Genomic DNA, 14,870 nt, shown 5'->3' with positions numbered 1-14,870 from the left:
AATGCGCTAACGAGTCACGAGCAGAAGCTGAACATTTGAACAAACTCGGCTAAGTGCTAATTCACCGCTGTAATGCATACAGTGTATAATCAGATACAGTATGTACATGATTGAAGTGTAGTTAACATCTATACAAGCTATGTACTGTATTATTGCAAGATGATAAGACAACGTTTTGGGAGTAGCTTACTCAATATTTTACATTATCTAAAAAAATAATTTTTTCCAAAATTATCTGTAATTTTAATTACATTTATCAGTGACACAAATGTATTCATTTGTCAGAACCGACACACATTTAAATGAGAAACTATGATTATTTGTTTCAAGAATAATTGTACGTATAAAGTACTTAGTATTTGTCGGTATATACGCTCATTAACTTTTAGCAATAAAAATACTGTAGGCGCTACTTAAAAATTTACTTTAATGGAGATTTTATTATTATAATTTGAAATTTTACCCCGTTTTCCGGAATATTAAATTTAACAAATTTACGGAAATCGGTTATTTGAACCTGTCTGACTTTTACCATAACATTTTCGCCAAAATTATGCATTTCAATTTAATAGATTGGTGACGTTATATTATTTTTTTTAATTTTTAAAAACTAAAATTATTCGTAATATTTCTATTAAACTATTAATTATGTTCTGAATTTACCCTTATAGTCTTATGAAAAAAGTTTAAAAATTCAGCGAACAACGTAAAACAACAAATAAATTAGATATTACAGTACTATCTTTAATTATTTTTAACACGAATAATTTCAAATTGTGGCAATTTATAATGTATAATTAACTAACACTCTAAAACCCATGTAAAGTTACAAAAGGCTAAGTATAATTTTACAAATTTTAATTTCAATAATTTTAAATTGTGTAATAATTTAACACTCTTACCGTCTCGTCTCCTTTAGTGTCCTCTGCATTTTCAAACACAATACTCAGAAACCTACTTCGCGACTTGATCAAATCCCGAAACATTGCCGAGTTGTCCGCCACCGTTGATAATAATCCAATTGATAAGAAGCGAACAGGTGAGTTTAGGTTATGTTCTTTGCGCCGTGACGTCGCAGCTCCTGATTGGTCGACTGTTGCATGATGGGAGGTGTGTCATGACGTCACAGCCGAGCCCCCCGTCAGCTGGCTGCCGTTTCTTACAGCTGTTGCATCAGATGTTTTGACCAAGTGTAATTTATGGCGCCAATACGTCCTTGGAAAAAACATGCTAATTTGCCTACAAGTTTAACGACCGTTTGGAGAAATCTAAATGTCAAGGTGTAAATGACAGGTCATTTCTATTTTTAGATGTTTAGCGAAACAATCTAGGTGGTTATGGCGCAATTACGGCACTTAGCTTTTTTTAACACACCAACTCGGTTGTTAAATGTTATTTACCAAAACTGCAGTTAAATTGAATCGGAATTAGTATTTTATCTCGGGTTCCTTTGAAGTTAGGTGATTTCTGTATTTTTATAATTTAATTCAGGCTCCACATACATTCTCCAGCTGCAATCTTTTAATTTTTTACTAAAAAAAAAAAAAATTCACTATGTGTGTTTGATAAAAATATTTTGTTTACACTTATTATTTCTACTGTATTATCCAATTCCCAGTAACGTAGCGTTGACAGGCGTATTAGATTAAAAAATTTAACCATCGTTTAACTAGTAATTTATACTTTTGACTTTATTTATCTATTTATTCCCCCTAAGATACATGCCAGTAAATATGAATTATCAACAACTTGCTGACAGTCAGAGTTGAAAAAAGCGATAATTCACAAAGCATAACAAAACAAAGAATGCCTAGTAACAATAAATATTGACTCAAAAAAGACTAACAAGTTATAGTTCTAGGTCATAACACTGACGTCATAATATTAGCGCATGGATGTAAGACTATGCAGAAAACGTAAAAGGTATACTGTACTATAAATATTTGATTTTATGACCGTGTTTGTTACAGTTTTATATTTAACAATAACCACATAACTTAGTTTAAACTCATCTCGATTTCTTGTTAAAGAAACATCTTGAAATATATTCGACACCCCGTCTTATATTCGTTACCCGTCGTTAGTAAGGGTAACAAATATTTGACAAAAATCTATAGTTGGAGGCGATTTGTGATTAATCAAACTTAAAATGCTTTATTATATAAATGTGTTTGAATAAAATCAGAGAAAATAATTTACCAATTTAATTCTTAACATTTGAAAAATGTTGTCATCGACTCATCAACTCGTCGATTTAGCAATCTTCCAATGTTAAAATCTTGTTTGAAGGATTCCAATATAAATGTGAGGGTTGCCTATAAAAAAGAATATTCTGAGGTGAAATCACAGGATCTAGAGGTCTTTGCATTTGCGTTTGAGGACAAATTTTACTTACGATGTAGATTTTATGGCGATCAATAGTTTTTGCGATGCGTCTACATTCTTCACATTTACTACCGGCAATGGCCTGGTTCCTGAAGGATTCCCGATAAAATTCTACTTGAAATGCGTAGGTGTCAAGAGTATTTAGTTCGTAAACACGTATATAGGGAAGGAGTGCGGAAGGAAATAGAATAAATACGTCTGTATCTAAGTTGATTTTGCATTTTGGCTCAATCTCTTATAATGACATTTACTGTATGTTTGTTTACGACGGATCAAATCATAACAACAATAATTGGTTCAGATTTTACCAATATTCTTTTACACAAAAAAGTTTCATAGATTTATTCCAAATCCATGCAAACTAACTAACCAGTAGCCATACTATTAGCAGAAATATTTTGGTTAGTGAAAAAAAACTATTTACTTTTCCGATAAACAAATTATTCGAGTAGACCTAATCCTAGTTGACCTAGCTTAGATCAATCGATCATTGCACAATTCTGCCGTGACAAAACCTAAGCAAAAATGTTGCATACATTTGATCCTTCTGCACTAGTTACAAAACTATTCAGGTCATTATTAGTAAAAACACTCATTACTTAAATACAAAATTGTGCTATTTATGTGTTGTGCAGATTTAGAACAAACTCTATGGAATTTAAAAATATTCTTTGTGTAAATATATTTTAGATATTCACGAATAATGGGAGAACCAAAGCTTCTGCGAAATTTATAGATACAGACGTGTTCCTATAGAGTTGAATATTAGTCGAATCTCGAATCAATATCGTCGACATAGATGCAGCGTGCAGTTTCCTCCTCCATGATAAATGTGAGTAAAGTAATGATAATAAGTTTCATATCAATAGTATGATAAGAACTCCATTATTACTTGGAGACTCTCATCAAACACATAGACTTACTTCATCACAACACTTACTGAGGAACCATGTGAGACAATTCTAGTTATTCTTTCTCAATTCAATTATAAACATTTTATTGAAAAAAGATGATGCATTCTAAATCAAGGTAATAAGTGCAAGTTAAGTATAGATTTTGGGTTTAATCAATGTAGTCCTATGACCTGGGTCCACAGTTATTTTTTATTCGTTACTTACTAGTTCCACCGAATTTTTTTAGTTATTGCCGATGGTATGCTTCTGTTATATTATACGGTGTGTTAACATTTTCGACCAACTCAAGTCTACCTCTATGTCAATCTCTCCAACAAATTGTTCAATCTAATTAGTTCTTGACATTTCTTTGAACTCTTTTTAGCAATCGAAGTTTATCCATTTTTTTCCTCCCTAACTCACGAAATTTATCCAAATTATTTTCATCCCTAATCGTTATCTTAGAAAATTTCCCATATAGGAAACAAACTATTACCGAAGGTGGTATGGTAAGGCCCGGGACCAAAAGTCACATTTTCCTCGATATTCCGACAAATTCTGTTATTACTCGAAATTGACCCATTTTAAACGTCTTGTTTATTACACTAACTCCCTAAACTCCATTTTATAACTCCAAGCCACCCTTTTATCAATCCTAAAAATTCTTTCATTATAACCAAAGTTCCATTTTCTTGAAATTTCTCAGGATTCTTTCAGCAATCGAAGATCTTTTCGACTTCACTTAATGTCTTCAAAGGACGTCATTATTTCTATCTCCTTTGACATTTCGTTCAATTGCGCAACTATATGCACATTCCTGCAGGCCAAATTGCGTTTCCCCAATCTAGAGGTCAACCCGGACATTGAAAATGCAAATCAACACGCGCCGCGACCTCTACTATCGCGCATGACGGCGATGCGCAGTGACAAGTACAAGCTGCGCAGTGACAGAGCATGCGCACAATCTGTCACTCACACACTCTGTTGCGTCGCGACCTCTACTATCGCGCATGACGGCGATGCGCGGTGACAAGTACAAGCTGCGCAGTGACAGAGCGTGCGCACAATCTGTCACTCACACACTCTGTTGCGTCGCGACCTCTACTATCGCGCATGACGGCGATGCGCGGTGACAAGTACAAGCTGCGCAGTGACAGAGCGTGCGCACAATCTGTCACTCACACACTCTGTTGCGTCGCGACCTCTACTATCGCGCATGACGGCGATGCGCGGTGACAAGTACAAGCTGCGCAGTGACAGAGCGTGCGCACAATCTGTCACTCACACACTCTGTTGCGTCGCGACCTCTACTATCGCGCATGACGGCGATGCGCGGTGACAAGTACAAGCTGCGCAGTGACAGAGCGTGCGCACAATCTGTCACTCACACACTCTGTTGCGTCGCGACCTCTACTATCGCGCATGACGGCGATGCGCGGTGACAAGTACAAGCTGCGCAGTGACAGAGCGTGCGCACAATCTGTCACTCACACACTCTGTTGCGTCGCGACCTCTACTACCGCGCATGACGGTGATGCGCGGGGACAAGTACAAGCTGCGCAGTGACAGAGCATGCGCACAATCTGTCACTCACACACTCTGTTGCGTCGCGACCTCTACTATCGCGCATGACGGCGATGCGCGGTGACAAGTACAAGCTGCGCAGTGACAGAGCGTGCGCACAATCTGTCACTCACACACTCTGTTGCGTCGCGACCTCTACTATCGCGCATGACGGTGATGCGCGGGGACAAGTACAAGCTGCGCAGTGACAGAGCGTGCGCACAATCTGTCACTCACACACTCTGTTGCGTCGCGACCTCTACTATCGCGCATGACGGTGATGCGCGGGGACAAGTACAAGCTGCGCAGTGACAGAGCATGCGCACAATCTGTCACTCACACACTCTGTTGCGTCGCGACCTCTACTATCGCGCATGACGGTGATGCGCGGGGACAAGTACAAGCTGCGCAGTGACAGAGCATGCGCACAATCTGTCACTCACACACTCTGTTGCGTCGCGACCTCTACTACCGCGCATGACGGTGATGCGCGGGGACAAGTACAAGCTGCGCAGTGACAGAGCGTGCGCACAATCTGTCACTCACACACTCTGTTGCGTCGCGACCTCTACTATCGCGCATGACGGTGATGCGCGGGGACAAGTACAAGCTGCGCAGTGACAGAGCGTGCGCACAATCTGTCACTCACACACTCTGTTGCGTCGCGACCTCTACTATCGCGCATGACGGTGATGCGCGGGGACAAGTACAAGCTGCGCAGTGACAGAGCATGCGCACAATCTGTCACTCACACACTCTGTTGCGTCGCGACCTCTACTACCGCGCATGACGGTGATGCGCGGGGACAAGTACAAGCTGCGCAGTGACAGAGCGTGCGCACAATCTGTCACTCACACACTCTGTTGCGTCGCGACCTCTACTATCGCGCATGACGGTGATGCGCGGGGACAAGTACAAGCTGCGCAGTGACAGAGCATGCGCACAATCTGTCACTCACACACTCTGTTGCGTCGCGACATCTCGGCGCCGCGCCGTTGTCTTCAGGAAAATTGCGTAACAGTCTATTTTACGAGTCTACTCGCATAATCGCACTTGCGATCACCTTATTTGATGGTTTTTATGTTCAAGTATTCCTTGCTTATCAATTTCAACTACTGTGAACCGATATAAATTAAAAATTTCCCATTGGTATCGTCTTTCAGTAGACCGTGGAACCAACCACAAGTTCTAAATCGAGTACAACAAGTACGTTAAAAAACTGACGCAACAACCTGTCTGCAGATTTGCACGTACGCGACATTCCCCAGAGGCAAACAGGTGTTTCGCAAGTGCGGAAAGCTTTGTGCGAACTGCTGATGCAGCTCGGCCAATGGGAGCGCGCCGCTGAGGACACACCCTCGGCAAGCTGATTGCTGATTGGCCAAGGCCAGGGGCAGATGTCCTTGACGTCATCAGACACCGGGTGTTCTGCGGCAATTGACCGAGGCGACAGACTAATCTGAGACATGTTATGTGTTGACGATAGTGATCTTCCGGGTCGTGAACTTGCCTCCGGCGCCATCTTGGAATGGATGTGATTGACAAAAATGTCACCAGTCTTCGTTTCATGCGCAGATGTACAAAGAACATACGTAAGATAAAATAGGGTGTGATGCCTAGAGGTTAGCTCCTTGGTCTTCGGAGCGAGAAATTCGATTCTCGGCGAATTCGCAAAATTTCAGCCCACCTTCCTTTTAGTTTATTCCGCTTAAAATGCCGACGGCGTAGAAACTATCAAAAAGGACTCATTTTCTCATTTTTATAACGTAGTAACAATATTTATATAGTAAATGAGGTACTTTGAGTATTTTACTTAAATTATGTTTTATAAGTTCTAACCTGAAATCACTTGTATTTGCCACGAGCAATGGTTTAGCTAAATTGTAGTATAGTTAAACAAATCTAAGCGCATCGAGAACACATCCAGCCATATATAAACTCTCAGCATTGATTTTACTCTGTTTGGTATTGAAAATGTTGAGGTTATATGTTGAAATAATATGTTGGTCATCAACCGGCTTGACTATCGATTGGCTAGTTTGAATCTGGACTTAGCTGTCCCTTTTCATTGGGGTTTTATAAGGAGTCGTCTTCGCCTTGAATGGCGGACCCTTGTGTGGTGGTAACGTGTTCATTATCATGAATAAAAAGCATTACTCAATGCCAGACATACAGTATCGTGATTTAAATTTGAGAATCCAACAAACGTGCGTGCCTAAAATAAAGAATCCAATATTACGAAACCAACGAAAAAATTCTAAACGTCATTAAATTTGTTTTTGTACAACTAAATACATGTAGGACAAGGTAGACTGATGATTAAAACCCAAGGAGATGAAATTACTGCATAGTAATTGAGGAATATTATAAAGTAGTATACTAGTACCTGTTTTAGTCTGATTATATAATTAAAACACGTTATTAATAAACCCTTAAACAAGAATCTTTTATACGTTTTAATATGTTACTTGAACAGTAATAAAAAAACGTAAATGTAAGTAGTTGATTGCAATTCTTACAGTGGTTATAGTTGCTTGGATAAAATATATCAATGTACTACTACTGTGCATACTTTTTACATAAAAAAAGGATCCTCAAACATCCTCAAACCTATCATTCCTATGTCTTATCCTATTCCTATATTATAGTTACAGTTTTTAATCACGAAGCCATATTTGTGATAAAAGTAGTGACTTCACATATCTTTTCACCTCTTTCGCGAATCTTTTTCGTTATCAATGATATCATTGCTATTAATACACATTGTACAAGGAAAATTTAACTAGTTGAATTTTCTCTTATCTTTGAAAGACGTTTCTTGTTTAGCCTTATCTCAAAATACTTAAACACCAGATGGCTAAATGGATTAGTAATTTCCTGCCACTTAACTTTACTGTAATTTGCCATTCAGTTATAATACAAGTGTTACCATAAGTGTTAACATAACATTCACCATCCAACTAGATTAGATATTGACATCCGACACTTTCATTGATCGATGTGCACTTTCAGGTTGTAGTAGGTAGCAGGATCTTCTTATGTGTTTGTCTATTTGTATACCATAAGCGTTCACTTGTATATGTAAATCACTTAACAGTAAGAAACTGAATAATTAATATAAGTATTGAGAGAGAATGGTAAGTTAATTACAACCAGAACTAAACATAAAACATAAACATTAGTCAATTGATTTAACTAATAACAATTGGCTCAGATTATTAAGGCAGACTACATATTTACCATACATCTGACTTTCTTTGGGGTTTCTAAATTTTCTTTTGTACCTTTTTGGCGGTCGAAGGGCCCCCCATACACGGTCAATATTATTGCAGAATATTGTTATTGAACATGGCTATATTGAAGGTGAAAATCAGATTGTGCAACAGATTGAGTGAATACAAAAAATATTGCATAATCTTCAAAATATTGAACCGTGTATGGCTAGTATTGAGCAATATCTGTCAGTCTGCCAGTTTAATCTGCTAGAGGTAGGTAGTTTTTGAGTTAAAATTGTGTTTTAAACATTTAAACTTTGTGAATTGTTTAGTATCAAACGATTCTGCGTATAATGTGAGTAGGTTTTTAAAGTGGTGTTTCCTCTCCCTTTAACATTATCTTTTTTACAAAATGGAATCTATTTCTTCTCTATTCCAATCCATTCCAGCCATACTCTCATTTTTCCATATTTGTTTATCTGTGTTTTCCATTTCTCATCTCCCATATTCTGAGTAGGCAAGTATCTTGCGCCAGCTTTGTTCTCATGATATAACTTGTTGTTTAGTTTCTTATCATAGTCCTTGACTTGAAACTTTTGCAGTTTTTTTTTTTAAAGAAACTTTCAAATGTTGTCTCCTGAGGGGATTTAACCTCAGTTTCCGTTCATATAACAGTTCAGCTTATTATAATCCTCATTCCAGTGGAGTTGTAACAATTAAATTAATTATAATTAACTCATAACAATTGACACAATAAAGGCAGACTATTTACAATACACACTCTCGGGTTTAAGAGGATACTTTTGACAACGCTATGAATAATGGTTATATGAATGTTCATGACTAATAAATAGATGGATAAGGTTTATGTTTTCTGTAGTTTTAAGGGGGTACCGATAAATAAGTGCAGGTTAGATTTAATTTTTACTATCATAATTTGCTTGAACCTTTTAATTTAGTTACTCTGGTGTTATACCAACCAAACCTAATAATTATAACCTAACCTAACTCAATTATATCAATTATTTAACATGGGGACGCCCCTATAAATGCGTATTTTAACCCAAATATGAGCGAAGGATGAGTGTAGGATGAGTGGTGCGACCTTGTAGTCTTGTTAGTGACTAAGGCATGTCCCTTAAGACACAACCTAACCTAACCAAAGAGTGGGGTTTCAAACTAATAAAAATGTTATTTGTAAGTTGATTTATCGGTGTGGTTGGTAAAAGTACCCAAAGTACTAAAGGTATGTACCAAAGTATGTATACCAAAGTACCTTAATTTAATATGAACATTGATTCATTTTAAGATTTTAGGTACATACTCGTAGTATGTGTACTCATATAGGTACAGTATGTAGTAATGTTTTAGTATAGAGATTATATAAAACGGATCTACTATTATGTTGACAGATCTTTTACTGTACTGCTATGATCGTCAGTTAAAATAAATCATGTAAATCATGAATTTTCTACGATAAAAGGGGTAATTGTCTTCTTTACCAAACACCTCTGTATACTAGATCAAGGTAGTGGACTGTTTAGCTAACTATAGATTACTAAAGTTCGACGGTTAATGAACTGATAGTGTTACTAAATATAATCTTTATCTTGTAATTATGTTATCAAAGATGATAACGACTCAAATGGATTTCGCGTTACCTCTTAACTCAGCCATAAACTATTTTGCGACATGTTAATACTGTGCAACTCTTTCAAGTATCGATCTAGCGTACAAAAGTACTACAGTCTTATATAAAGACAAATGGGTAGGCCTAATGCTTTAGAGTTAAGAATAAGGGAAGTGGGGATTTTTTTTATATTTTTAACGTGAAAAAATCAATGTCATGTAAACTGTAACACCTTGATGGTTATGCATCAATTACAAACTTGATCAACAATTTATTCTTAAGCTGTCTTAGCTGTTTTCGATTCCAAAATATTTGGTAAGATGTATGTTACTATTAAAGGGAATATCAAATTTCTTTTATTCGGATATAAAACTTTTATGGTTCTCTTATCGTTATGCACCTTATTGTCCCTATTCATCAAATAATCGTAGCTCAAACTAATTCTTGCCATAGGGTAACCTCAGTAGATTCTCCACCCAATACAGTATTGTTACACGATTTTAAATAAGATAAACTACCCAGCTTAATATTTTCTCGTTTACCCAACATCACATATAGTATATTTAGTCTATTTAGTTAGACACAGACTATATACATCGATGGTAGGTAAAATATCCCAAGTTCTGCCAAGTTAAAATTAAGAGATACAACTTCAAGAGCCAAGATTTAAGGCGCAAAATTCCCACTAAGATTGATTTAGTGGAAAGATTTTACCTTGGAACAAAGCTCCGCCAATAGTGAATTGTTGCAATTTACCGCGTTTATGAAGAAGCAACTAGCGAATCACGAGTCATAGTTGCCATAAATGCTATTCTTACCACATCAAGTGTGATAGTTTATGGCATTGTTTACGTTGGTTTTGGAAGGTCTAATGTCCAGTTGTCAGCCAAAACCGATCGTCATGCAGCTATTTTTTTGTAAATCATACTAGTTTTATGGAGTTGTAGTTTTATGTGGATGGTTTATGTTTCAGTGAATTTCTCTATAGGGAAAAAAGCTAATACCTCAGGTTACTGGGAAAGACTTGAACTTCGCTTGATAACTCAAGTAATTTTGGTCCGATTTCGATTAAATTTGGTATACGTAGAGCCGAATAAACTTGATTAAGTTCGCGAATCAGCAAGATCGGACAATATAAACGGGGTTTTATTGGGTTTTGAAATTGTAAAAGAAATGTATTTTTAACATTTTTACTTAAAACAGGGAAAGGTCTAAATCGAATTATGTACAATCATAGTGTGGTCCAAAAAACAAACAAATTCGTACATGAAACATTGTTGTTCAATTTAAGGTTACGGAGAAAATTACAAAAACCGTATATTTAAACCTATTATTATCATGAAAAAGAAAAACTTTAGAAGTTGTTTTTATGGTTATATTTTGATCAAAATTCCGCAAATTTATTGATTTCATCCTAAACTATTGAAGACACTACTACCCACCCTTCCCCGTAGCGGAAATCGAAGGTAATCTTTAAATCTAATCTTGTTAAAGGGAATATGGTTCAGGATCAATTTTAATTCAAATCCAATCGGTCAAATCGAAATTCGCAGTCTGCAGGTTTGATGTGGCGGGAGTATTCGTATAAGAATGGTACCCATCCATCTAGGGCCATAAAAGTGACAGTACAAACAGAATTAGTATCAAATCTAATAAAAAAAACTCAATGAGTATGAGTAGGTAAAAATATCTAGAAGAACTCTGTACTCGACTCTCTTCGCAGATTTCGTGAGATTGGCAATCAATGTACATTCTGTTACCGCAACCCTATATGGTTTTAAAGGGACCAAAACCCACCAACCAAAAGGGGACTATATTCACCATCTGAAAACATGTGTTTAAAACTAATATACTCTCACAATATCATTCCATCTAGGGAGCTTATAATCAATATGTTGGCCGACACACTTCTTATTTGACTTGTGATAAATGAAGACTTGTTTAATCTGTTGACAGGAAGTACAATCAAGCCAAGGAGATCCAGATCTATTAAGTCTTGTGAAAGTTTAGATCAGTCAGTGAACCCTGCGAAGTGCGAAGTATGGCAAACTTGGTATCCTATACTTGTAAACTTGATAGCAAGGATAACGTGGTATTTATATAGAGTGTTCAAAAAAGGTGCGGACATATTTTACCTACTGATTTCTTGGGTAAAAATAAAGAGAAAAACCGGAATAACATTTTTTTTTTCAAAATCGCTTCGTTACCCAGATATCAGCTATTTTGTATTTTTTACATAAGCATTTTTATCTTTAGACTTTTACAACTGATCTTTATGAAACTTGGCATGTATGTTAAGGTAGAAAGACCCATGTAAAAAAAATCGTCTTGATTCAACACAAAATTTCAAAATGGCGGTCATTTTAATTTTAAAAAAACTTATTTTTTTCAAAAACGGCTGGTTTTATGAAAATATGTCAAGAACACTTTTATTTAGACTTTTCAATTCCCTATCAAATGATACCAAGTTCAAAAAGATCAAATAAGAAATAATACGATTTTTAGGTGCGAATTGGGTAGGATTTGCTAGTCAGGTTTGCCCCATTTTACAACTAAAAATCATAATATTTCAGCTATTTCTTATTAGATCTTTTTGAACTTGGTATCGTTTGATAGATAATTAACAATGCAAAATAAAAGTGTTCTTGAATTTTTTTTCATAATAGATATTTTTGAGTAATTTATGTTTAAAATCTTTAAATGGCCGCCATTTTTAAACTTTAGGTTGCATCAAGATGAATCTTTTTCTAACACGGGTCTCTTCTACCTTAATATACGTACCAAGTTTCATAAGGATCAGTAGAAAATATTAAAAGATAAAAAAAATATAAAAAAATACAAAATGGCGGATATCTAGTTAACGAAGTGATTTTGGAAAAAAAAATATTCTTGATTTTCTCTTTTTTTGACCCAAGGAATCACTAGGTAAAATATGCCCGCACATTTTTTAAACACCCTGTATATCATACTTGGGATTTTCAAATTCCAATCTCTAAAAGGCCTAAACAAGTATATTATCTTAGTTTTAAAATTTTGAAGTTTCAATTTTGTACTCCAGAGATTTATGATAAATAGATAACTAACCTTCGTTTATCAGCAAATATTTAAAACACGCCTCTTCAGTTGAATATAGTATTTTTGTTAGTTTGGTTCTTTGCGAAGATTGATATTTACATACATTGCCCACTGTTCTTATACAGAATGCTATTGCGCCTTTTCAATCTGTTGGCCGTGATATTGAACTTGGTGAATAGATGTGAGACAAACAATCTGATTGTTCAGATGTTGTTGCCGACTGTTAAACGTCACTAAAGCATCACATAGCAGCTTATTTATCGTAGAAGTAAGCATCATCGTACATGTAATACTTAATATTAATTCCAACTTTGAAGTTTTGATAATTCTTTGGATAATAAAAACAGTTTTCCATATATTTGTTGTTTTTTAACGGATACAATTTAATTGATTAATAATGCAAAAATTCTCTCTTATGATGGATTCGATTGATAATTAACATTTGGATTTAATTTTTTATTAAACAAATTAGGGTGGTAATTATGAATAGTAACCTGTATATTAGACTACTGTGAAAATAAAACATTGATATATAAACGCAGTAGCCTAATCAGAAACATTTGAGCACAGTTGCGGGCCGAAAAACTTGATACAAGAACAAAATAGCCTAATCAGAAACGTTTTAATACAGCCATTGACTATGGTAAAGCTCTGTGGCGAAAACCGTGTACACATAAAGTCAAATACTCTTTTGGAAGCCTCTAAAGACGGTGACACACTATCGATCTTTTCCCCGAACAAGACCCCGAACCGAGCAGGGAGAAGGGAGAAGGGAGGTCGAAGGGAGGATGTTCGATAGTGTGTCACGGGTCCGTACACCGATCAAGACGCCGAACAAGACATCAGGCCGAGCAGGGAGACGAGCGCTCTGGAGGCGGTTTTTTGGCAAAAGATCAAAGAAAAGATCGGTCCGATGTACGGTCCGATGTACGATAGTGTGTCACGGTACATTTTTGCCCCGTACATCGTCGCGAGCGCCGCACCGAGCGGCCGCCTGCGCTAGCATTGATAATTCCGCGCTCTCACTCGCACACACTCTCTATCTGTCTCCAAACTTCCTTTTGCCGCGCTCGGTAGAATTCGTCTGGTCTTGGTCATGTTCGGGGAAATGTTCGGAGTAAAATTTTGCTGATATTTATCTCCCTTCTCCCTTCTCCCTGCTCGGTTCGGGGTCTTGATCGGGGAAATGATCGATAGTGTGTCACCGCCTTAAAACCTCGCTAAGCACATTAAACAAATACGAGGATATCAAATGAAGTGCGCGCATAATAGCATGACGCCAATAGTTTGTGGCTAGTCGAATGACAATTACTTTGTTGGCGCTCTTCTATGAGTCCTCTCAAATTGGCCGTCGAGATGAATCAACGCCAGTCAAAATTGCAAGTTGTGCGATCGAGAATGTTCTACTGTATGTCAGTTGCGTCGACAGAAGGCGTAACGTTGAAATTGTATTACAAATTAGGGTCTAAAAAGTGTTAAGAAGGTCTGTGTTGGAATCATGTGATTTTGCTACATACTAATATATGAAAGATTTATTCGTGTCTTTAAAAACAACTGTTCCAAAACCATCAAATCTATAGCACTATAGTGCTGAAATTGTTAGGTTTAGGATTAAATTAGATTCTTACGGCGCCAAACCGGGGTGCATTGTTTAGGACGGAGAAGAGTGAAGGTGAAATGAAATGAAATGAACCTCTCTCAGGATCAAGCCTTGTGATTACCAAGTGAGCACTATAGTATATTCACCATCCGCCCAACTGTATTTCAGTATTATTACGTATTTGCATTAAGAGCTGTCCTTAATTTATTTAGCCCAGACAACATTTAGATTACGTTTACTTGTACGAAACCGGGTTTTTGTCCTAGGACACTAGACACGAGCCTGAAATTGTTTTTCACATTACTTCAGGCTAGACCTAGGGGTTGCGGCATTATCACATGGATACAATCCTTTGGTGATTTGGCAGGATTTGAACCTGGGACCGAAGTCTCGTGCTCTAACCACTAGACCAGCTCACCCCAAATACGAAACAGGCTAACGATTAACAATCCGTTTATATTAAATGGAGTGATTGTCTTCTTTTGATACCAAAACATTTTGCCAAGAAT

The 14,870-nt window shown here is 36.7% G+C and overlaps 2 protein-coding genes across 4 annotated transcripts in view; one reads left to right on the top strand and one right to left on the bottom strand.

Annotated features, from left to right (window-relative positions):
• LOC128988683 (RING-box protein 2) overlaps positions 1–14,870 on the top strand; it is a 103,468-nt gene that overhangs the window by 34,169 nt on the left and 54,429 nt on the right. The gene's annotated exons all lie outside the window — the stretch shown is intronic.
• Positions 1–14,870, bottom strand: part of LOC128988682 (facilitated trehalose transporter Tret1-2 homolog) — a 63,363-nt gene that overhangs the window by 30,357 nt on the left and 18,136 nt on the right. The window contains exon 1 of one of the 2 annotated variants that reach the window (XM_054410209.1): positions 903–1,001. The exons of the other annotated variant lie outside the window; for it this stretch is intronic. Coding sequence (XP_054266184.1) covers positions 903–986 — 84 coding nt within the window. The 5' untranslated portion in view covers positions 987–1,001. Of the gene's footprint in view, positions 1–902; positions 1,002–14,870 lie in introns of those variants that run through there. 2 annotated transcript variants of the gene reach the window in all.

The sequence above is a fragment of the Macrosteles quadrilineatus genome, unplaced genomic scaffold, assembly GCF_028750875.1.
Source record: "Macrosteles quadrilineatus isolate MER2022 unplaced genomic scaffold, UCM_ALF_1.0 Scaffold_3__2_contigs__length_128488019, whole genome shotgun sequence".
NCBI classification, from domain to species: Eukaryota; Metazoa; Arthropoda; class Insecta; order Hemiptera; family Cicadellidae; genus Macrosteles; species Macrosteles quadrilineatus.
The sequence above is the reverse complement of the archived record's forward strand: the minus strand, read 5'-3'. Positions and strand labels throughout refer to the sequence as shown.